Below are 24,502 nucleotides of genomic sequence, written 5' to 3' on the forward strand. Positions count from 1 at the left end.
GGCTCCGCGTGATGCCGGAAGAACACAAACGAACCCAAACCAGAAGACCAAGCTCGGTCTGGCAAATGGGGCGGGACGTAGGGGAAGCCGACGCCCCGCTCACTCGTAGACCCCGCCCCCGCGACCGCCGCGGACCCGCCCTTTTCCACTCCCAGCACAGCCATGGCGTATTTCCGGCAGACCCGGAAGCGGTTCTGGAGCCCTGGCGGTCTCCCTGTAGAAGGTCACTTTGTTTCCGCTTCAAGCTGTAGCGCGGCGGTGCTCAGTCGACCAAGGACCGTACATGGGTGTGGGGGTGGTAGGATACTAAAGGCCCCTGTGTTCTCCAGTCATGAGCCCGGACGTCGCTGGGACACGATCGGAGGGCTGGGTCTAGCCTCCGTTGCCGGTAAAATCCCGGGGAGGCCATCCCTGGTTCTTCTCCAGCTCTGGCGTGGGGACACCACCTGCCTCTTCTTTTCTCTGCTTGGTACCCTTGGCCCACCTTCCTCACGCACCCGGTGCCGTGTGAAAGTCCCCACTAGTGGCCGGATGCCACTCGCGGGGGCGCCGTCCCGCCAGCGGCCGCCCCCTGCCCGGTGTCCTCCCTGGTCCGGGGCTTCTGTGCACCTCACCCTATCTTGAGGCGCCACCCCCACAGCATCACGAACGGCCCCTTTCGCCGGGGATTCTGCTCACTGTTGCTACCCCTGCAGAAGGTGACAGGCTCGTGTCCCGTGACAGGTCGTGTTTGTTCCATCCCTAGGCTCATCCCATGAGGGGGATGTGCTAGTCGTGCTGTGGCTCGGGGGCAGCTGTGCAACAGCAGCTTGATGTCAGAAAGATGTTAGGGCCTGAAGTGACGGCCAAGAAATAATTCTTGAGACGTCTTAATGCAAAAAGGTGATTTTATTACAGCTCCAGGACAGGACCTTTGGGCAGAAAGAGCTGCACTGGGGTCATGAGCGGTGGTCCATTATATACTTTCAAGTTGGGAGAGGGTTAGGGGTAGCCTCAGTCTCTAAGGAATTTCGGAAACAAGGTTTCCAGGATCTTGAGGGGGCTAGCTGTTAGGGGAAGGTCATTTATTACCATCTAGTAAAACCTTGGTCATGAGACTCTTCCAGTGTATATCAGTGGGTCCTATGCTTGGAGGATGATTGTTAACACATATCTTGGCGGGGTGGGGTTGGTGGGGACTAGGTTAGAGCTACAGGAAAATTCTAAAGGAGTTTTTATGTGTTAAAGTAGACGTGCAGGATCCAGGGGGTTGGGCTGAGATTGTCTTTTGCCCTTAGCAAAGTACGAACATCAAGGCAGCTGAGTTCCTAGAGGAATGTCACTGTCTGTTTGAAAGACTTACCACTGGGCTGTAGTCAGTAAGAGCATTTAATAAGTTCTCTTCTGCCTCGATTTCCCACATCACAGCGGAGGGCTGGGATCCGCATCTTTTGGGGTCCCAAACAAGCCAGGTTCTGCCATTCCCACTGACAAAACTCAAAGGCAGAAAAACCAGTGGTGGTGAAAGAAAAAAAGGATTTGCTTCAGGGACACGGACAGTGGGAAGACATCAGAGTAGCCTCTCAAAGACTGTTCTCCAAACTATTGAAAATACTGCCAGGTTTCTAAGGAAAATGTAGGGCAAAGGTGGGTGGATGAGTAGTAGTGCAGGTAGGCAGTGGAAGTCTAAGTGATGGCGTCTGTGAGTCAATCATTGGTGGGGACTGGCTGGCTCAAGGCCATTCTTTCCTTGAGGGGGTGGATTCAGTTTCCCTCAGGATGATTTGTTCTCAGGATCTTCCATGTGAGCTGAGACTCGAACTGGAAGGAACCCAACCAGAAAGATTGAGGTCAAAATGGCGGCACCCGAAGTCCTCTTTTAGTGGCATGTGTACGACCCCAGTGCCCCACTGGAAAGAGTATTCCCCATACAAGGGTTTTGTGGGTTTTTTTTTTTTTTTTTTTTTTTGGTTTTTTGGTTTTGGGGTTATTTTGTTTTGTTTTGTTTTGTTTTTCCTATCTTTGTATCCTCAAGTTTCATTTAAATTTGATTCCAATTTTTTTTTAATTTCCAGTGTTTTTTCCTTTAAATTGTATCACAGATGAGTTCTCAAGGGTTTTATAATAATTATATATTGAAAAGACTCTTAGTATCTGGTACATAATTTTACACTATTTCATTGTGCATTTGCTAAACATATAGGAGTCCTAGGGCTGCTTTAAGAAAGTACCACAAATAGGGATGCCTGGGTTTCTCAGTTGTTAAGCATCTGCCTTCAGCTCAGGTCATGATCTCAGGTTCCTGGGATCAAGTCCCACAAGAGGCTCCTGCTCAGTAGAGAGCCTGCCTGTGTGCATTCTCTCTCTCTCTCTCTCTCGCAAATAAATAAAATCTTTAAAAAAAAATACCACAAATAGGGTGGCCTAAAACAGAAATGTTTTAAAAAAAAGAAAGAAAGAAAGAAAGAGAAGCCAAAATAAAATAAAAACAAATGTATTGATTCCTAGTCCTGAGTGTAGAAGGTGTCTGCAAGGCCCTGTTCCCTCTGAAGCCTGTCGGGAAAAAAATCTTTCCTTGGCTCTTCTAGCTTCTTTTCTTTTTTTGTTTTAAAATTTTTATTTATATGCCAGAGAGAGAGAGTACACACAAGCAGGCAGAGAGGCAGGCAGAGGCAGCGAGAGAAGCAGGCACCCTGCCAAGCAAGGAGCCTGATGGGGGACTCAATCCCATGACCCTGGGATCAGGACCTGAGCCAAAGGCAGCAGCTTAACCAACTGAGCCACCCAGGCATCCCCTCCTCTAGCTTCTGGTCTTGGTGAGCAGTGTTTGACTTTCCCTGGCTTGTGGTGCATCACTTCAGTCCTTCATCTTCACAAGATGCATGTCTTTATATAGGGACACCTGTCATATTGAATTAGAGCCCTGTTCTACCCCAGGATAACCTCATCTTAACTCATTATATCAGCAATGACCCCACTTCCAGTAAGATCACACTGAGGAAGCCAGGGGCCAAGGGGGGGGGGTGGGTTAGGACTTAACAATATCTTCTCTGAGAAAAAGCACAGTTCAACTCATAATAGTAAGGATATTGATGACCTCTTACATTAAGTCAAAAACTAATTTAACCAGACCATCTGATATGTTTAATGTTATGTTCTCCTTTGTGCAAATCTGGAAATGCCTCATAAGAAAGAGTTACAGTGTATTTGCTGATGGGAAATGCAACCCGTTCGATTTTTGTTTGCATTATTTTTTAATTACTGCTAGTAAAGCAGAAAGACTGATGTCACTGTGTTAAGGATTTGCTCTGTGTTCTTGTAGGGACACAAAGCAAGCTGCCCCCAAAAGTGGCACATAAAAGTTGTTCTGAGCTAAAAGTAATAAAAACCCAGCAGATGCAGGAAGGGCCCTCTGCTTCCCATGTAACTGCCTAATACACATCAGAAAGGTGAGCCTGCTGCAGGAAGACAGGTGTTAACCGAGGCCCCTCATCTGCCTGATGGAACAATCTTGTTTTTCCAAGCCTCTCTCTCACCTTGCCAAGGAGTCTTCTTCCCTGCCCCTCTCCTTAGCTCAAGTAAGCTTCGTGGTGCCTTGTTGTCTTTGGACTTGCATATCTGTCTGGGTTCCACGGACATACGCCTGTTTCATGTCAATTTTATTCTAAGGCCAGTGAGAGGGAACACAGGGCAGGGGAAGTTCTCCCTCCCTGACATGCTCAATTCTCTTGTTAGTCTAACACTCGAAATACAAACTCTGCTGTTTCAGGTATGTAATCCCATCGTCCATGAATAATAACAGTTCTAGCCTTCTACTGTCCTTGTCTTGTTTCCGCCTTTACCTGTTTCTCTGGGTCCCCGCTCAGGCATCCTGTGTGTAGTGAACGGGAAGAGCCCGGACTGGGCCCCTAGTCCCAGACTCACTTTCATGAAAATGCTGTCAGTGTTGACTGCTGATCATAGTGTTTGCTGAAACTTTCTTGCTGAGATGTAAATTTAAATGTTGTATTTGGCATGATTTTACTACCAATTATCTTGCTGATGGGTTAACTGTACTCAAATATGTTTTGCTTAAATCTGTTATTTTGAGGGGTGCCTGGTTGGCTCAGTGGGTTAAGCCTGCGCCTTTGGCTCAGGTCATGACCCCAGGGACCTGGGATTCAGCTCAGCATCTGGCTCTCTGCCCAGCAGGGAGCCTGCTTCCCTTCTTCTCCCTGACTGCCTCTTTGCCTACTTGTGAACTCTGTCTGTCAAATAGATGAATAAAATCTTTAAAAAAAAAAAAAAAAAAAAAGTTAGAAATCTGTCTTCAAGGTTTGTCCTATAATACAAATGGCATGTGTGTCTGTGTATTCAAGAATCAATTAGATGGAGGACCTTTATTAGGAAGAGAACTGATCATGATATGTGAAACAAAGGCAGAAGAAAAACTACTAATATCCTTATACCTACAGGTCATTGACATATCCTTGAAACAGGCAGAGTGACATCTTCAAGGACTCAACTGCCATGATGTTAATAGGTTGCTAACGGGAAAAGACAGTCCTGACCTGAACTCCCCAACCCCCACCAGGATCCTGTAAGTCTACTTTAACATAAAACATTTCCTTTGGAAACTTCCCTTTTCTCTCAAACCCCCTAGCTACCTATTGGTAATCATCCTCCAAGCAGATGGCTGGCTGGTAGACATCAGAAGGGTTCCCTGACTAAAGATTTTTGGTTGGCAATAAATGACCTTTTCCCAAGAACTGATAGGCCCCTCAAGGTCCTGGATACCTTGCTTCCAAAATTCCTTAGATTCTTGTGCTATCCCAAACCCCCCTCCAACTTGAAAGTATATAATGGGCCATGCCTTATGACAGAGTGCGGTCTTTCTTCCCCTGGGTCCTGTCCCCATGCTTTCATAAAATCACCTTTTGCACCATAGACATCTCAAGAATTCTTTCCTTGCCATGGGTATCAAGCCCTAACGTTCTTTCCTGCATAGATACCAGAGATGAACAGTTTATATCACAAACAGTTGCCTACCTATAACAGACACATGAAAAAAGGTTCAACATCATTAGCCAACAGGGAGATTCAAATCAAAACCACATTAAGATACCACCTTACACCAGTTAGAATGCCCAAAATTAACAAGACAGGAAACACCAAGTGTTGGAGAGGATGTGGAGAAAGGGGGGCCCTCTTACACTGTTGGTGGGAATATAAGTTGGTGCAACTACATTGGAAAACAGTCTGGAGATTCCTTGAGAAATTAAAAATAGAGCTACCCTATGATCCTGCAATTGCACTCCTGGGTATTTACCCCAAAGATACAGACGTAGTAAAAAGAAGGGCCATCTGTACCCCAATGTCCATAGCAGTAATGGCCACAGTCACAAAAGTGTGCAAAGAGCCAAGATGCCCTTCAACAGATGAATGGATAAGGAAGATATGGTCCATATATACAATGGACTATTATGCCTTCATCAGAAAGGATGAATACCCAGCTTTTCTATCAACATGGATGGGACTGGAGGAGATTATACTGAGTGAAATAAGTCAAGCGGACAGAGTCAGTTATCATATGGTTTCATTTACTTGTGGAGCATAAGGAATAACAGGGAGGACATTAGGAGAAGGAGAGGAGAATTGAATTGGGGGAACTCAGAGGGGGAGATGAAGCATGAGAGACTATTGACTTTGAGAAAGAAACTGAAGGTTATGGAGGGATGGGGTGGGGGGTTGGGTGAGCCTGGTGGGGGGTATTAAGGAGGGCACATATTGCATGGAGCACTGGGTGTGGTGCATAAACAATGTTGGAACATTGGGAAAAAAATAAAATTGAAAAAAAATAATAAGAGTTGTCTACCTGGAGGACAAACATTGTTTGATAAATATTTCATCTTTCCTTTCTCTGAATATAATCCCCTCTTTGGAAATTCGAAACCCTACCTCCTCCTTCTTAAGTCACCATGACACAGAAACTTCAAACACCTGTCTTTGAGTCTCATGTCTTTCTTGTTTCCATAATTAAGAACTTAATCATTTTCTCTACTGAAAATGTCTTACATCATTTTAAGTCTTAGACCAGCCAAAGAATTGAGAACAGCGCAGGAAAAACAAATTTTCCTCTCCTCACATTCATTCTGTTGTGTGAACTGACCTCCATGCTTCACACCCAGAACAGAACATGCAGACAGCTGGGGATCAAGGGCAGCCAGAGCTTCATTGCTTTGCCAGCCATGGAGGCCTCAGCAGGTGGGGCCTTCAAACTTGCAGCCGACCTGGGGAAAGGGCTGGGGGTTTGTAGGGAAATCTGGGATTATGTCCCATTTCCAGAGGAATTGTGTCTGTGCTGCCAGCCCTGTTCATCATGTCATCGGGGTGGAACCAGGTTCCTGAATCAAAGGGCTGAGAAGTGAGGAGAAGAGGTCTGTGGAGAAGAGAAAGGTTACTTATTTGGAAATGTAGTCTCACTAATGTGGGGAGCAGAGGCAGAAGAAAAGTTACTCAATTTCCTTACCCACTGACAAGCTCTTCATACAGTCAGAGTGACTCTCCTCTAGAGACTCAACAAACTCCACGTTCAGGCTTTGCTAACGGCAAAGGGCAATCCTAGCCTGACAGACCCCCTTCCCCCAACCAGGATCCTGGAAGTCTACTGTAACTATTCCTTGTAAACTTTATCTCTAAACACTCCAAGATACAATCATTCCCAAGCATACGGCCCACTGACATACATCTAAAGGGTCTCACGTCAAAGGTTTTATTACCAATAATGAATAACCTTTTCCCCAATAATACCTAGCTCCTCACTGTTCTGGAAACCTGGCTTCCAAAACTCCTTAGAGACTTACACCATCCCTGACCCCCTCCCAACTGGCAAGCCCCAGGGCAGCAGCTTTTTCTGCCTAGGATCCTGTCCCTGTGCTTCAATAATCCACCATTTTGCACCAAAAATGTCTAAAGAATTCTTTCTTGGTCATCAGCTCTGCACCTCACACACCAAAACTCACTTATATTATAAGAACCAGATTCCTGAAAGAAAGGGCTGAGAAGTGAGGAGAAGAGGTCTGTGGAGAAGGGAAAGGTTACTGTTTTAGAAAAGGAGTCTCACTGAAGCATTAATTGCTTTTTTCTTTGTTCATCCTGATACTTTTCAATTGGTTTTCATTTCAGTCACCAAGACAGCTGTTTTAAGAAGACTGCAAACTTTACAGTGAGAAACCACTCAGTGTTTTCTGGAATGGCTAAAATAAAGAAATAGGATAACATCCAATTTTCCCGAGAATGCTGAGAATTAGAATTCTCATATCACTGATCCGAGGGTAACAAGAACATGCAGTGTGGAAGACTGTGTGGCAGGTCCTTATGTACAGAAACACTTACCTACTCAAGGAGAATATTTTGTTACCTGAAAATATGTCTCTTTGGACTGAACATTATTTTCGGTCAGTTATTTTGAAGCAAAAGAAGATAAAGGAAAAACTCTGAAATCCTGTGTTTACTTTGAAAGAGACATTTGCATTTATACAGGAAAATTCAGTCTCTCAGTGGTCTCTGTAGCAGAGAGAGAGAGAAGGAGGCAGTCTTCAGAAACTCTGATGGTAAAAAAAAAAAAAAAAAAAAATTTAGAAACTCTGATGGTGAAGAAGGCAGGGCTCGATCTCTGCTCCCAGCCCCAGCCTTGGTTCCCCTGCTTGGACTGGTCACCTCCCCAGTTCCTTCCCGGCAAGGTCACCTGTGGAGTTTCAGAAAGGGTCTTCTCTGTTGGCCTCCCCCTCAGATTCTGTCAGTTGGTTTGGCCTAAAACAACACTGTTTTGTTAATTAAGTGCTCAGGTGATTTTCAGTGAGGCCAGGGGGAGTCTGAGGGATTTGGTGGTTTTCTGAGAGTAGTTTTTCAGCTTTGGTCCTGGAGAGGTGGCAGAGTCTCTGCTCCGTGAGTCTGGGAGGGTCGGGGCCCTGCAGCCCGTGGTTCCTATGCTGACGCTGAAGTTGTGAGTGGCAGTTGCAGGGGACCCCTCCCTCCCCACAAAGCAGGTGAGGAAAATGCAGGGATGGGTGTCCTCCTGGGAGCTCACAGTTTCTGAGCTGCTCCAGACACAGAGGACTGGGAAGTTGGGCCTTTTCTGCATCTCCGAGTCCTGCCCGCGGGCAAGCGGTGTGAGGAGAAGGAGCTCTGTTGTTGGATTTCAGGGCATTTTCTCCTGATGCAGCTGTGATTTCCCACAGATCCCTCGTGAGGACGAAATCTAGAGGTGGAGGCAAAAGCAGAAATGGCTGGTTCTCAGGTGAGCCTGGTGTCCCCGCAGAGCCGTGTCCTCTGTTTCTCCGCAGACCCTCGCGTTTAGAAGCTGCAGATGTGGATGCCTCGAGTCCGGGTGCTTCTCGCTTCTGTGTTCACCTGTTTTTAAGATCTGGTCAGGAGTGATAACTCACAGGTCTTTAGAATGCTTCTCTAAGTCCCAGAGCCTTCTGTCCTGTCTCCAACCTGACTTCGATAGGGCATCAGTCATTGTCACTTTGAATTAAAGTCCCACAAGGAGTGACAATATTCCATTGGTGGCAGATCCAGAGGGGAAGGTGTGGAGTCCGAGATTCCCGTGGCTGATGAGGTCTGGTCCTGGGATATCAGTGGGGGAAATCATTTCTCATTCGGGCTCTCGGGATTCTCTATCAGCTGTGTGCAGCCTGGGAGTAAGGAAATGTGGACATAAGCTCGGTGGGTGTGAGTCCAGAAAAACTTGGAAAGTTTTTATTCTAAAAATGGGTGTGTGTGTCTCCATCTTTAGCACTTGAAAGAGATATTCTACTTAAAATGCACTAGAGGAAGGTGCCTGGGGGCTAAGTCAACTAAGGTTGGACTGTTGATTGCCACTCAGGTCAGGATCTCAGGGTCCTGGTCTGGTATCTCCGCTTCTGACTCTGTGCCCAGAGGGGAGTCCCCTTGACATTCTCTTTCTCCCTCTCCTGCCCTTCCCCATCTCCTCTAAAATATAAATCAGTCTTGGGGACCTAAGGTGGTTCAGTTGGTTAAGAGTCTGCTTTCTACCTCAACGTCAGGTCCTGATCCTGGGGACGTGAGATCCAGCCCCACATCAGGTTCCCAGGTGGGCGGGGATCCTGCTGCTTCCTCTCCCTCTGCTTTACTGCCTGTTTGTGGTCTCTCTTTTGATCCTTTTGAAATAAATACTATAGTTTTGTTGTTTTGTTTTTTTCAAAATTTTATTTATTGTGGCACCTGGGTGCCTCAGTGGGTTAAGCCTCTGCTTCCAGCTCTGCATGATCTCGGGGTCCTGGGGTCCAGCCCCACATCGGGCTCCCAGGTGGGCAGGGATCCTGCTTCTCCCTCTACTTCTCCTGTTCTGCCTGCTTGTGCTCTCTCACTTGCTCTCTTTGAAATAAATACAATCTTTGTAAAAAATTTTATTTATTTGTAAGAAAAAGAGTGAGAACACAAATAGGCTGTGTTATGGGCAGAGGTAGAAGGCTCCCCACTTTGAGTAAAAACACTCACCCTGGGCCTCAATTTAGGAGGCATTCTCAGGACCTTGTGTCTTGGCCTGAGCAGAAGGCTGATGCCCTCTGACTGAGCCCCCCAGGTGTCCCTATAAACAGAATATTTCAAGAAGACGAAAATAAAAATAAATCTTAAAAATTAAAAGAAAAGAAAGGAGTAAGCTAAGTATTACTAGCACAGGGACGCTCTGCCGTCTCAGTGTAGTCTACTCTGTCAGTCGTTTGGGGCCCCAGACTTGGGTCCTTGATCAGCTGGAAGTCTGTCCCGCACCACTGCCAGAATTCCCTGAGGCAGAACAAAGGCGGTGGAAGTTGCCGGAAGACAGAAGAGATGAGCAGGCAGGAGGGCATAGGAGAGCCTATCTGCAAGGGGTGGGGGCGGGGGGGTGTTGTTCCTTAAAGGGGGAAGGAAGGTGAGGAGTTCTGGGGAATGAGGAACTTGCTCCTTTCTGCTCACTGTACCTGGTTGTCAGAAGCCCATTGGTTCCTTAGGCTCTTGGGAATTTTGAGGTGGGTCCCTTGCTGTGCCTGTCTGGACTCAGCCAAGGGGACACTGGGGCCCTTCCTCCACTCCTTTGCTCAAGCCTGCTTGCCTAAAAGCAGCCACTACAAATCTTACAGTGATTCAATTGTTCATGTATATCTCTGTATTTCCAAAATCAGATTTATATTCTGAATTCCTGTTTCCAGTCCAATGGAAACTCCAGTGATGATGTGTCCTTTGATATGCATTAGGCACTGATAACGTTTGTTTCCATTCAGCTGATGGGAACTTCTTTTATTGGCTTGGTGCTGTCTGCCAGATCCTCCCCTGAAATGTTCTTGTTTTCCCTCCTGTCATTTGTAAGGAACATAGGATACTGAGGAATATGCAGGAACTGTCGCATTTCAGTGTAAACTTTTTTCTGTGTTTCACTTGCTTGTAGGTTCATTCTTTCTTTCATTCTTTCTTTTACATATTTTCTCAGTTGTGAGACAGAGCACATGAGTGAGGACAGGGAAAGAAGGAGAAGCAGATTCCCCATTGAGTGGGGAGCCCAACTGAGGGTTTCATCCCAGGAGTCTGGGATCATGGCCTGAGCTGAAGGCAGACCCTGAGCAACTGAACTATCTGGTTCCTCCTTGCTTATAATTTCTGAGGAGGAAAACAAAGTCAAAAGAGGTGTGGATAAAATTCAATTTCCTCCAGCTTCCAATCTCTTGATAAATACCTGAGAAAGACAGAGTGGGACATTCCTCAGGGAACGCACAACTGCCTCAAGGTTAATGTTTTGTTGGATACAAATAGCAGCCTTAGCTTGACAGTAGACCTCCAGGATCTTGTAATTCCACTTTAACAGATGAAAATTGCTTTGGAAACTTCCTTGAATTCTGTTCCCCAAATGTAGCTTACCCACCATTCTTCAAGCTTGTGGCTTTCTGATAGATACCTGGAGGGTCTCCTGACTCAAGTGTTAACTAAACAGTGAGTGGTCTCATCAAAACACCAGCTGGGAGGCCCTGAGGGTCCTGGAAACTTGCTTCCAAATTCCTTAGAGCCTCCTGCTATCCCTCACCCTCTCCCCATCTGAACGCATAGAACCAGTCACTGCTCACAACTTTCCTCTTCCCTTGCATTAGGACCACAGTGTTTGTACACGGGTATATCAACAATTCCGTCATCATTCACTCCAGAACCCCAATATTTCACATCAGAAACATGTCTAGAATTGCTTGACCGTTGGTTCCTCTCCCACATCCCAACACTTTGCACTGGACAAGGAGGGCTGTCACCTCTGTGTAGTAGATAAGAGTTGACTTCTGGGAGTTCAAGGAGTGAAACTTCTCAACCAGGCAGCACCCTGCCCCATAGGTTTTCTTTCTTCCCACACTCCTGTCACGGAGGTGAAAAGGTCAGGTCTGGTTCTAGCTGGTGACACTAATTTTCTCTTCATCTTAGGGACCATCTTAGGGGCACAGTTTGTCACTGGTCACTTGGTGACTGTGGTTATTTGTTACAGGGACTGCTGACCTTCAGGGATGTGGCCATAGAATTCTCTGAGGAGGAGTGGGGACGCCTGACCCACACTCAGCGGCAACTGTACAGGGACGTGATGTTAGAGAACTATGGACATCTCCATTTCTTGGGTGAGGAAGACTCCTTCCAGGTTTCCAAAGCCCCACACAGGGTTTTGTTCCTTCCTGGGAAGACTGCCTCTTGGGCGATTTCTCTTGGGATGACTGGATTCCAGATCCAGGCAGAAAAGGAAAAAAGTAGGGGTTTGTGGATGGAGAGACAAATCTTCATGATGTTTCCTTTTCAGCGTCAGCTTCTCCTTCCTCAAGGTAACATCATGGCTTGTGAAGATGAGTGGCAGTTCTCAACATTAAGTGACATAGAATGGTGCTGCTTACACCTGAGACTGAAATTTACCCTTCTTATTATGTCTGCTACTTGGAAGTGGAGAACAGGATGTGAACATTGGAAATGCCTCCAGTGTGTTCTAAATGGACTTTTGGGCAACAGCTTTTGGGAAACCATTTTCTTTTTCTTTTTTTTTTAAAGATTTTATTTATTTATTTGCACAGAGAGAGAGATCACAAGTAGGCAGAGAGTCAGGCAGAGAGAGACGGGGGAAACAGGCTCCCCGCTGAGCAGAGAGCCCGATGTGGGGCTTGATCCCAGGATCCTGAGATCATGACCTGAGCCGAAGGCAGAGGCTTAACCCACTGAGCCACCCAGGCACCCCGGGAAACCATTTTCTAAAATTGTCTAATATCGTCTCTACTCCACTGAACACAAGACTCATGGGAAGTTAGAATCGGCAGCAATAGTCGTTTTCCTTTTTCCTCATAAACAGGTCTCCTCCTGTCAAAGCCAGACCTGATCATGTTTTTGGAGCAAGAGAAGCAGCTCTGGGATGTGAAGAGAAAGGAGTCCAGAGGCTCCCATCCAGGTAGGTGGGAAAGAATGAGGCAGATGACAGAGGGGAGGTCCAAGTCTTAAGGAGGAAGGTAGACCTTAAGCTGTGGTTCTAGTAGCTTTCCTTGAATGAAAATCAGTTGGAGACATGCCCAGTTTTCTCTCTCTCTCTCTCTCTCCCAGAGGGGACATCTGCTCTCCAACATTATCAAGCTCTTTCATTCTCTAGGGACTCTCCTTCAGCTCCAGTGATGATCCAGCATATAATCATCATACAATTGGAGGGGGAGGCCTCCTTAATCTCCCTCCATTGCTATGAGGACCCTGGGGAATTCATTATATTTCTGAGGACCTCTATGCTAAAGTCTTTATAAATTCTGGTTTTCATCATGAGACAAGTAGGTCAGGGGGTTTGGTGCATAAATTCCCAGAACACTTGAGACAGATTTCTAATGTTCTCTGGCTTATACTTTCTAATGTTACAGAGGCTTCAGTAACTTCATCAGTTAACAAAGCACCGCCCTAAAATGAGAAAATGTACTGCTTTATTTACCTTCAAATGTTCTTTTTTCTTATTCTTTCTTTCTTTCTTTCTTTTTTTTTACATATAGTTATTTCCACTCTTTGAGTTTGGTTCCTCAGTGGTGAAATAGTGTAATAATGTCTCTCTTTACTTCTTAGAATTCCTATATAACAAATGCTATTGGGGAACTAGTACATTTAGAACTTGAACTTGTAGCCTTTAATAAAGTCTCATTTATTACCTCATTTTTTGATAATTGCATCATGATTCTGTCTTCTGTTAGCTTCTTGTGACTTTGTCATATGTGTTTTCACTTTCTGATTAATTCTATAAGTGATTTAGCTCAATATTTTGTACAACAAATGTCCTGATAGGACATGTGCATGTGCTTTTTAAGAAGTGAGTTAGACTGTTAGTAAAATTCACATATATTTTGTTTAAAATTTTTATTTGAGAAATAAGAGAGAGAAAAAGTGAGTAGAGAAAAGGCAAAAGAAGAAGGAAAAGCAGACTCCCTGCTGAGCAGGGAGTCCAGTGTGGGGCTGGATCCCAACCCTGAGCTCATGACCTGAACTGAAGGAAGCTGCTTAACTAATTGATCCCCACAGGTACCCTAAATCCCCATGTTTGGAAAATCATCTTTTCAGTAATGTGATGTTATTTCTGGGAAATTAATAATGAACTTTTTCTTCTGCATTCCTCAGAATGTATCAGAATTTAACCCCAAATATTAATTTCATATACAGTGTCTCTCAGCATATTTTTCAACTTTCACAGTGTTTATTTACTGAGAAAAGATGTTGTTTGTTTCCTCTGTCTTACAGAATGAATTACAGGGTTACAATCTGTGCAGGAGGAGGAGTGTATTACTAACATAGTATTTCTTTCAAGTCTTTTAATTGCTCATAAAATTTTCATTTATAGCATTTTGTGATTGATTTTAAGGAGAATTATTTATGATGCTATAGTCCATGAAGACATGCCAATCAAATGCTTGTTTTTCATGGGCACGTAGACACAGTTTTAAATTATGGTTATATTGAAGTTTTCCTTTTCTGTCATACATCAATGTTTTATTTAGAATTTCATGGGTCAAGTTTTGTCTTACTCTGGTCTCAACATCAGCGAATGCATACTAGAGAAAAAGTATACAAATGTGACGAAGGTGGTCAAACCTTGAAGGACAGTTCATCAATAAATGGACATTTGCAGATCTCTACTGGAGAGGAACATTACCAATGTCAGGAATGTGACAATGCTTCTACATTGCACTCAGCGAATCCTGGATATCACCAAATTTATACAGGAGAGAAACCTTACAAATGTCAAGAATGTGGCAAGCCTTTGAACAGTCATTCAAGTCTGAATAGACATCACCAAATTCATATTGTAGGGGAAAATTACAAGTGTAAGAAATGTGCCAAAGCCTTTAAATCACACTCAAAACTTACTGAACATCACAGAATTCATAGTGGAGAAAAACCATACCAGTGTCAAGAATGTGGCAAGACCTTTAAGCAGAATTCACACCTCAGTCGACACAGCAGAACTCATGCTAGAGCAAAACGCTATAAATACCAAGAATGTGGGAAGGCCGTTAATGGGAGCTCAAGGCTTACACAACATCAGAGAATTCATACTGGAGAAAAACCTTACCAATGTCAAGAATGTGGCAAGGCCTTTAACCACAGGTCACCCTTTATTCGACATCACAGAAGTCACACTGGAGAGAAACGTTACCAATGTCAAGAATGTGGTAAGGCCTTTATTGACAGCGGTGCCCTTGTTCGACATCACAGAATTCATACTGGAGAGAAACCTTACCAATGTCAAGAATGTGGCAAGGCCTTTAACGTGCACTCACACCTCACTCGACATAAGAGAACTCATACTAGAGCAAAACGGTATTAATATCAAGAATGTGGGAAGGCTATTAAGTGAAGCTCAAGCCTTACTCAACATCAGAGAATTCATATTGGAGAAAAACCTCACCAATGTCAAGAATGTGGCAAGGCCTTTAACCATAAGTCACCCCTTATTCGACATCACAGAATTCACACTGGAGAGAAATGTTACCAATGTCAGGAATGTGGCAAGGCCTTTGTTGACATCAGGACCCTTACTCGACATCACAGAATTCATACTGGAGAAAAACCTTACCAGTGTGAAGAATGTGGCAAGGCCTTTACCCACCTTTCTCAACTTACTCGACATCACAGAATTCATATTAGAGGAAAAACTTTATGTCCAGAATGTGGCAAAGCCTTTAATGAAAGCCCAACCTTTACTCAACATCACAGAATTCATACTGGGGATAAACCTTAGTATCATGAATGTGGCAAGCGTGTTAACCATAGCTCAGCCCTTATTCAATATCACAGAATTCATACTTGAGGGAAACCACATCAATATCACAAATTTTCAAAACCTTTATAATCACTCAATCCTCACTAATCATCATCAAAATTCATACTAGATAGAAAGCTTACTAGTGTACACAATGCAATAAAAGGGGCACCTGTGTGGCTCAGTCGGTTAGGGTGCTCACTCTGGCTCAGTTTATGATCCCAGGGTCCTGGGACCAAGCTCCTCATTGGACTCCCTGCTCAGCGGGCAGTGTGCTTCTCCCTCTCCTCCTGCCTGACCCTCCTCACTACTTGTGCTCTCTCTCCATCTCTCTGTCAAATAAATAAATAAAATCGTGAAGAAAGAAAGAAAAAATTGGGAGAAAAATCGGTTAAGGAGTGCTCACCCATTCATACCTATGAGAGAATTTATATCAGATGATAACTTCACAAATAGAACCAGTGTGGCAAGGTCTTTGTCCAGCATGCACACCTTCTAAACAGATAATTCATACTGGAAAGACACCGGATGGATAATGTGGCCAAACCTCTAGCAGGTGCACAGTCCTTACTGCACGTCACAGAATTCACACTGCAGAGAAAATTATGAATGTAATGAATGTGAGAGAGTGCCTGTGGACAGCTCCCTCTTCACTCCATATCAGAGATTTCATATAGGAGAGTAAGTGTACAAATACTAAGAATGGGGATGCCTGGGTGGCTCAGTGGGTTAAAGCCTCTGCCTTTGGCTCAGGACATGATCTCAGGGTCCTCTGCTCTGTGGTGAGCCTGCTTCCTCCTCCCTCCCTCTCTGCCTGCCTCTCTGCCTATGGGTGATCTCTGTCTGTCAAATAAATTTTTAAAATCTGAAAAAAAAAATACTAAGAATGTGTCTGCCCTCTCAGTTGGGACTCCCAACTTTCTTAACGTTGTAGTTTTTTATAGGAGTAAAAGTGTGAAATGTAAAGCACATAGCCAAGCCTGTAACTGGAATTCAATGCTTACTCAATATCTCAAAATGCATATTAGCTTCAAACCCTTGGAACATCATGAATGTGGAAAGACCTTCATTTTGGTATACATTGGAGTAAACCCCAGACAGTGCGTTATAAAAGTAAATTGAAAATAGCAATGCTTTAAAACTAACTAAACATCAAATGCCAATAAATGTTACAGAGATCAAGCCAATGGAATACATTATTCAGTCTATTCAGAAATTAGTCTGTATGAAAATAGTCTTATAAGGAGAAATCAAACACTTAGAAAAATGTATGTGATACTCTGTTGAATGGATTAGTGGATGGACTTTCACATATGTATAAGGGATTTCAATATTTTTAAAAATTTCTTACATTGACCATATTTGAGATTTGTGACTAAGAATATTAATGTGTTTTCCCCTGAAATCACTCCAGAAAATTTCTCTTTTCCCTTGGGTGTGTAAGACCATGTTGTTGATTCTTGCTACGTTGAAGATACTAGATGTCCTGCTCCATTAAGTAGGACTCATGCGTACCTAATTTTTCATGGAAGAGGACCATGTGATATACAACATAGAAAGTACATCTCAGTGGAGATGGTGCTTACGGTTGTAACACTGATGTAAGATTCCATGGGATAGGTGTTCAGAGCACACACTTCTGCATGTATTGACACTAAAGAACTTCCTCAGTATTAGAAATAGGAGGTTTTCCTAATTGTTCTTTAAGGAAAAAGAGGTAGCCAACCAGTAAACTACTAATGTATCTTCCTACATGCAATCGTTAGAGAATATGACTTGATGTGCTTAAATGAGGAAATCCTGACATGACTGAAGGAGGGTAGCTAACTCTTCCCTACAATGCCATACCATTGAACATATACATTTCTGAGGAGTGTACCTCTGTCGTGAAATTTTTGGAAATAGGTACTCCCACATCCTTCTTGCAACACTTGAATGCTTTTGCACATGCGTATTTTGTATTTCGAATGGTGACAATCGAGTGGATTTGAAAAACATAACTTAGTGTATGAGTGAACATAATATATTTTCATTAATAAAACACTTTTTTGTTGTTTGTTTCCCAACTCAAATCTCTATTCTTTTTTTTTCCAATTTATTTATTTTCAGAAAAACAGTATTAATAAAACACTTTTTTTAACATGGATATGGGTGTGTTGTGAATGATGTGTTATCCTACATCTAGTGTTCATCTATCTCTTTGAGGTTTGTAGGGTGCTGATCAAGTCAATCACCTGTTTGATACTGGAGTAGAACAATAAACCTAGGAATCCATTTGGTCGTCTGAAGGTTTAAAGGATAAGTGATTATTTTTCCCCTGGACTATGCTGTGATTTTCTCCTCTTTGTGAATAATATTACAGTGGATGTATTACCGAGGTATATAACATAGAGATATTGTTGGTGTTTTAGCTCACGTACTCCATGATATTGCTACTTGGCATTGATTTTGTGTAGCCAGCAGTTTTGCAGGGCCCTTGCACTAACAGGAGCCCTTTTCACTAGTGCATTCCCCAGTCACATACTTCAGGGTGACAAGTTAGTGGAACATCTCATGACATCTGCACTCTGTCCTTGTAAGCCACCATCTCTCCTTTCTCCCAGTGCTTTCCTTCCCAGAGAAGACTCCCCCTCCCACAGCACGTCCCTAAATCTGTTTTATTCAGAATGGCATCTTCTGGACTTAGACTTGGGACTCTCTAGCACTGCACCATGGCCCTAAATGAAGGTATGTGTCCCACGTCCTACATTGAGTGTTGTTTTGATGTGACTATGAGGTACACATGTGCCTATGACCATCCCATGTGTGTCATAGATACCGCATAGGAAAGAGAAATCTATCCCAATAGGAGTGATGACATAGCCCAGGGAAGAGACAGAAAATATTTAAGCTGAAGAATTAGGATGTAGAGGAGGACAACTATCGATAGTTGCCTGTGACTCCCTAGATGTAGAAAAATAACTTGTATTTGTTTTATGACCTACTTATCTTCAGATCTCCAGTTGTATTCGTGGTCATTTTTCTTTCCACCTATGTAGGCACTACAACCATTCCTTTTTGACTATATTATTAATATAGTGTCCTCAAGAAAATGCTTAATTGAGATTAGACAGATGGAAAGCAAATCGGTATTAATGCAGACATTAATGCAGACAATGTGGGATGTGAATCTAAGTAAAATTTGAGGAAGGCACCATCCTTCACGAGAAAGACTGGATTTATTAAAAGGAAATGTGAGGAACTCTTATCCGTGTTGGGAGGGACCTGGAGGTGGCTCCCTTTAGTCACTGCAAAGGCACAGGAGCTCTTTCTCGTGTCATCTGATGAATATATGTTATGGGGAAAAGAAATGGAACATGTGAGTTTCTCAGTAGTAGGGAAGTCCTGATTTATCCTGATGGACCTCCTGTGTCTTCCTGAGGACTAATGCTGTTGGATGTCAGTGATTACTCCACTTCCCCTGGCTAGATCCGTGACAAGGGATGGAGAAGGGTGTTGGATGATGCAATCACGTGGGCAGCTTTAAGACGTCACGTGGTAAAATAGTTGTTTGAGCTGAAGAAGACTTCTTGGCAGTGGCGTAGGGTGGATGAGCAAGACATGTGCTGTGGTTGCTTCCAAGCCCTGTTTCCCAGGTAGTTAACCCCAGTCAAGGTCAGATCCAGTGTGGTTGGGTGATCTTCAGGGAAGCTGCTTCACTACTGTGAGGGACTTGCCTCCCTTTTCTCAGAGCCACAATCGGTGTAGTTCTAGGGGTGCCTGGGTAGCTCAGTCATTAAGTGTCTGCCCGAAGCTCAGGTCATGAGCCCTGCATGGTGCTCCCTGCTCAGCAGGAAGCCTACTTCTCCCTCTCTCACTCCCCTTAATTGTGTTCCCTCTCTGTCTCTGTCTGTCTCTGTTGAATAAATAAAATGTTTAAAAAATAATTAAAAAAATAAAAAAATTGGTGGAAACATTTATAGTCTATTATGGTCTGCAAGAGCCCACACCCTTGAGCGGGAAGTATACAACCACCTCCTTCAAACAGGAAAACTGTAGCTCTTAGGGGCTCTGGGAATGGGTCAATTAAGGGTCTCACTTTGACTCAGGTCATGATGTTAGGTTTCCAGCACAGCCCTGCGGTGGGCTCCCTGCTCAGTGGTGACTTGGTTTGTCTCTCTTCCCCTGCCCATCACAACCCACATGCAGGAGTGCCTCTCTCAGTCTCTCAAATAAAATATTAAAAAAATTAAAGTGTAGCTCTTTTTCAGCAGAAGTCCCACCCACGTGCTATTTCAATCAACTTACTATGTTGCACCCTAAAATATTACAAGTTCTTCCTGACCACTGTGCTGAAGGATCCGACAATTTTCTGATCCAGAAGCCCAAGCTGGCTGTTATCCTTTGAAAAGACAATGCATACAGGATGAGTTTTGATGGGAATGGAATATCAGCATTATTCAGGAGGCGAGCCACTTGGAAAGAAGAAAGACTCATGTTCAAAAATCAACTCCAGGGGCACTTGGGTGGCTCAGTGGGTTAAGCCTCTGTCTTCAGACAGGTAATGATCTCAGGGTCCTGAGATCAAGTCCCACATCTGGCTTTTTGCTCAGCAGGGAACCTGCTTCCTCATCTCTCTCTCTGCCTGCCTCTCTGCCAACTTATGATCTCTGCCAAGTAAATAAATAAAATCTTAAACAAACAAACAAAGCCTCCAAGGATTTGGCCAGGCCTAAAGAATTTTAAAGGAGCTTGAGGACAGTGAATCAATAGGAGAGAAGCGGGGCAGTCTGATACAGTTCATGATTGCCTGCCCACTCACTGTGCCTCCTAGGGACCATAGGGAGGTGCTTGGAGGTTGTGTATGGGTTCCCAGGGGTGGTTGAGCCAGAAGGTGGGATTACCAGTCCTTCTTGGAAACAATGTGTGATGTATAGATGTACAAAGAAGGGTTTAGCCCATCATTCATGGAAAGGTGCACCCCGAAATTTAAAGACTATTAAGTTCGCCAAGGCAGGGTTTCAATTTAAATTAGAAAACTGTCTTTTAGGTTTGTCCTGTGTTACAAATGCTATTATTTCCTTCTGCTGTGATGCTGAGATGTATATATTCATATACATATACACATACACATACGTATATATGTAAGAATCAATTAGATAGAGGACCTTTATTAGGAAAAGAGATGATCATGATGTGGGAAACCAAGGCAGAAGAAAACATACTAATATCCTTATACCTACAGGTCATTGACATGCCTTTGAAACAGGCAGACTGATATTCCTCCAAGGACTCAACTGCCATGATGTTAATAGTTTGCTAATGGGAAAAGACAATCCTGACCTGAACTCCCTAACCTCCAGCAGGATCCTGTAAGTCTACTTTAACATATAACATTTTTTTTTTGGAAATACTTTTTCTTTCTCTTTCTTTCTTTCTTTCTTTCTTTTTTCCTCTTAACCCTGCTAGCTACTTACTGGCAATCATCTCCCAAGCAGATGGCCCACCGAGACACATCAGAAGAGTCCCATGACTAAGCTTTTTTAGATGGTAATAAATGACCTTTTCCCAACTACTGCTAGCCCCCTCAAGGTCCTAAAACCTTGCTTCCAAAATTCCTTAGAGACTTCTGCTATTCCAAACTCCCTCCAACTTGAAAGTATGTAGTGGGCCATGCCTCATGACACAGTGCAGCTCTTTCTGCCCCCAGGTCCTGTCCCCATGCTTTCATAAAACACCTCTGGCACCAGAGACATCTCAAGAATCCTTTCCTTGCCATCAGCTTCAAACCCTAATGCTCTTTCCTACATGGATACTGGAGATTAACAGTTTATATCATGAAGAGTTGCCTACCTGTAACAGACACAAGAAAAAATGTTCATCATCATTAGCCTTCAAGGAAATTCAAGTCAAAACCACATTGGGATACCACCTTACACCAGTTAGAATGGCCAAAATTAACAAGACAGGAAACACCAAGTGTTGGAGAGGATGTGGAGAAAGGGGAATCCTCTTACACTGTTGGTGGGAATGCAAGTTGGTGCAGCCATGTTGGAAAACAGTGTGTGGAGATTCCTTGAGAAATTAAAAATAGAGCTTCCCTATGATCTAGCAATTGCACTCTTGGGTATTTACCCCAAAGATACAGACATAGTGAAAAGAAGGGCCATCTGTACCCCAATGTTCATAGCAGCCATGGCCACAGTCACCAAATGTGCAAAGAGCCAAGATGACCTTCAACACACGAATGGATAAAGAAGCTGTGGTCCATATATACAATGGGATATTATGCCTCCATCAGAGAGGATGAATACCTAACTTTTGTATCAACATGGATGGGACTGGAGGAGATTATGCTGAGTGAAATAAGTCAGCAGAGAGAGTCAATTATCATGTGGTTTCGCTTATTTGTGGAACATAAGGAAGGACATTAGGAGGAGAACACTAGGAGGACATTAGGAGAAGGAGTGAAGTGAATTGGGGGAAATCGGAGGGGGAGATGAAGCATGAGAGACTGTGGACTCTGAGAAAGGAACTGAGGGTTATGGCGGGGGGTTGGGAGTTCGGTGAGTCTGGTAGTGGGTATTAAGGAGGGCATGGATTGTATGGAACACTGGGTGTGGTGCATAAATAATAAATCTTGGAACACTGGAAAAAAACTGCAAAAAAAAAAAGAAAAGAAAAGTTGCCTTCCTTGAGGACAAACATTGTTTCATAAACATATCGTCTTTCCTTTCTCCTCTGAATATAATCCCTTCTTTGGAAATTCTAAATCATACCTCCTCCTTCATAAGTCACAGTGACACACAGAAGTGTCACCTCTTTGAGCCTCATCTTTCTCATTCATATACTTAAGAACTTGTTTTTTCTTGTGAAACTGTCTGACATCATTGAGAACAGCACAGGAAAAACAAATTTTCCTCTCCTCACATTCATTCTGTTGTGTGAACTGACCTCCACACTGCAGACCCAGAACAGAATGTGCAGACAGAGCCGGGGATCAAGGGCAGCCAGAGCTTCATTGCTTTTCCTGCCAAGGAGGCCTCAGCAGATCAGGGCCATGAAACCTGCAGCCCACCCAGAGGAAGGGGCTGGGGTTTTGTAGGGAAATACGGGATAATTGCCGATTTCCAGAGGAATTTGTCTGTGTTGCCAGTCATGTTCTTCATGTCGTCAGGGTGGGGGTTCCTGAATCACAGGGCTGAGGTGAGAAGAGGTTTGTGGAGAAGAGAAAGGTTACTTATTTGGAAATGGAGTCTCACTGAGGTGGGAAGCAGAGGCAGAAGAAAAATTACTCAATTTCCTTACCCACTGACAAGCCCTTGATACAGGCAGAGTGACTCTCCTCTAGGGACTCAACAACCTCTACCCTGAGGTTTTGCTAAGGACAAAGGGCAATCCTAGCCTGACAGACCCCCTTCCCCCAACCAGGATCCTGGAAGTCTACTGTAACTATTCCTTGTAAACTTTATCTCTAAATGCTTCAAGATACGTGTTGACAATCATTCCCAAGCATACAGCCCACTGACATACATCTAAAGGGTCTCACAACAAAGGTTTTATTACCGATAATGAATAACCTTTTCCCCAATAATACCTAGCTCCTCAAGGTCCTGGAAACCTGGCTTCCAAAACTCCTTAGAAACTTACACCATCCCTGACCCCCTCCCAACTGGCAAGTATATAATGAACCACTCCTCACAGCCCCAGGGTAGCAGCTCTTTCGGCCCAAGGTCCTGTCCCTGTGCGTCAATAAACCACCATTTTGCACCAAACATGTCTAAAGAATCCTTTCTTTAGCTCTGCACCTCACACACCAAACCTCACTTATATTCTAAGAACCAGGTTCCTAATCAAAGGGCTGAGAAGCGAGAAGAGGTCTGTGGAGAAGAGAAAGGTTACTTATTTGGAAATGGAGTCTCACTGAAGCATTAATTGCTTTTATGTTTGTTCAACCTGATGCCTTCCAAGTGGTTTTTATTTCAGTCACCAAGACAGCTGTTGTAAGAAGACTGCATAGTTTACAGTGAGAAACCACTCAGTGTTTTCTGGAAAGCCTAAAATAAAGAAAAAGTATAACATCCAATTTTCCTGAGAATGCTGAGAATTGGAATTCTCGTATATCCCCGATGGGAGGGTAAAAAGAACATGCAGTGTGGAAAACTGTGTGGCAGGTCCTTATGAACAGAAACAGGTACTGGAGGGGAATATTTAGTCACCCAAAAATATGTCTCCTTGGCCTGAACATTATTTTTGGTCGGTTTATTTTGTTTTTTTTTTTTTTTTTAAGATTTTATTTATTTATTTGACAGAGAGAGGGATCACAAGTAGGCAGAGAGGCAGGCAGAGGGAGAGAGGAGGAAGCAGGCTCTCTGCTGAGCAGAGAGCCCGATGTGGGACTCGATCCCAGGACCCTGAGATCATGACCTGAGCCGAAGGCAGCGGCTTAACCCACTGAGCCACACAGGCGCCCCTGGTCGGTTTATTTTGAATCAAAGGAAGATAAAGGAAAAACTCTGAACTCCTGTGTTTACTTTAAAAGAAACATTTGCATTTTTACATGTGTTCGGTGTGTAAGCTGTCTCCCTCTGTGTAGCAGAAAGAGAAAGAAGGAACCAGTCTCCAGAAACTCTGATGGTGGAGAAGGCAGGGCTCAAACTCTTCTCCCAGCCCCAGCCTTGGTTCCCCTGCTTGGTCTGGTCACCTCCCCAGTTCCCTCCCGGCAGGGTCACCTGTGAAGTTTCAGAAAGGATCTTCTCTTGTCCTCCCCCCTCAGATTCTGTCAGTTGGTTTGGGCGAAAACAACACTGTTGTGTTAATTAAGGGCTCAGGTGATTGTCAGTGGCACCAGGGGGGAGCCTGAGGACATCTGAGAATGGATTTTTGGCTCTGGTCCTGAAGAGGTGACAGGGTCTCTGCTCCCTGAGTCTGGGAGGGTCGGGTCCCTGCAACCCGCGGTTCTGATACTGATGCTGACGTTGTGAGTGGCGGTGGCAGGGGACCCCTCCCTCCCCACAAAGCAGGTGAGGAAAATGCAGGGATGGGTGTCCTCCTGGGAGCTCACAGTTTCTGAGCTGCTCCGGACACAAAGGCCTGGGAAGTTGGGCCTTTTCTGCATCTCCAAGTCCTGCCCACAGGCCAGCGGTGTGAGGAGAAGGAGCTCTATTGTTGGATTTCAGGGCATTTTCTCCTGATGCAGCTGTGATTCCCCCCAGATCCCTCGTGAGGACGCAATCTAGAGGTGGAGGCGAAGGCAGAAATGGCTGG

The 24,502-nt window shown here is 44.2% G+C and overlaps 2 protein-coding genes across 5 annotated transcripts in view; both read left to right on the forward strand.

Moving 5' to 3' along the window:
* Nucleotides 1-208: 208 nt before the first annotated feature.
* On the forward strand, nucleotides 209-15,484 carry LOC122911729 (putative protein ZNF720). 3 transcript variants are annotated; one of them, XM_044256718.1, is made up of 6 exons: nucleotides 209-388; nucleotides 4,434-4,558; nucleotides 8,199-8,257; nucleotides 11,486-11,612; nucleotides 12,326-12,421; nucleotides 12,571-13,155. In XM_044256718.1, exons 3-6 carry the CDS (start codon nucleotides 8,243-8,245, stop codon nucleotides 12,759-12,761), a joined length of 429 nt encoding a protein of 142 aa, XP_044112653.1. In that variant the 5' UTR covers nucleotides 209-388; nucleotides 4,434-4,558; nucleotides 8,199-8,242; the 3' UTR covers nucleotides 12,762-13,155. The 3 variants fall into 3 exon arrangements, with proteins under 3 accessions (XP_044112653.1, XP_044112654.1, XP_044112652.1); XM_044256719.1 differs by having other exon boundaries at nucleotides 12,326-12,663; XM_044256717.1 differs by lacking the exons at nucleotides 4,434-4,558; nucleotides 11,486-11,612; nucleotides 12,571-13,155 and adding an exon at nucleotides 13,992-15,484.
* A 4,999-nt stretch (nucleotides 15,485-20,483) lies between these two features.
* Nucleotides 20,484-24,502, forward strand: part of LOC122911716 (zinc finger protein 184-like) — a 29,795-nt gene continuing 25,776 nt past the window's right edge. For both annotated transcript variants that reach the window (XM_044256699.1, XM_044256697.1), the window contains exon 1: nucleotides 20,484-20,607. The gene's annotated coding sequence lies outside the window, so the exon portion shown is untranslated. The remainder of the gene's footprint in view (nucleotides 20,608-24,502) is intronic.

The sequence above is a fragment of the Neovison vison genome, chromosome 7 (assembly GCF_020171115.1).
Source record: "Neovison vison isolate M4711 chromosome 7, ASM_NN_V1, whole genome shotgun sequence".
Taxonomy (NCBI): Eukaryota; Metazoa; Chordata; class Mammalia; order Carnivora; family Mustelidae; genus Neogale; species Neogale vison.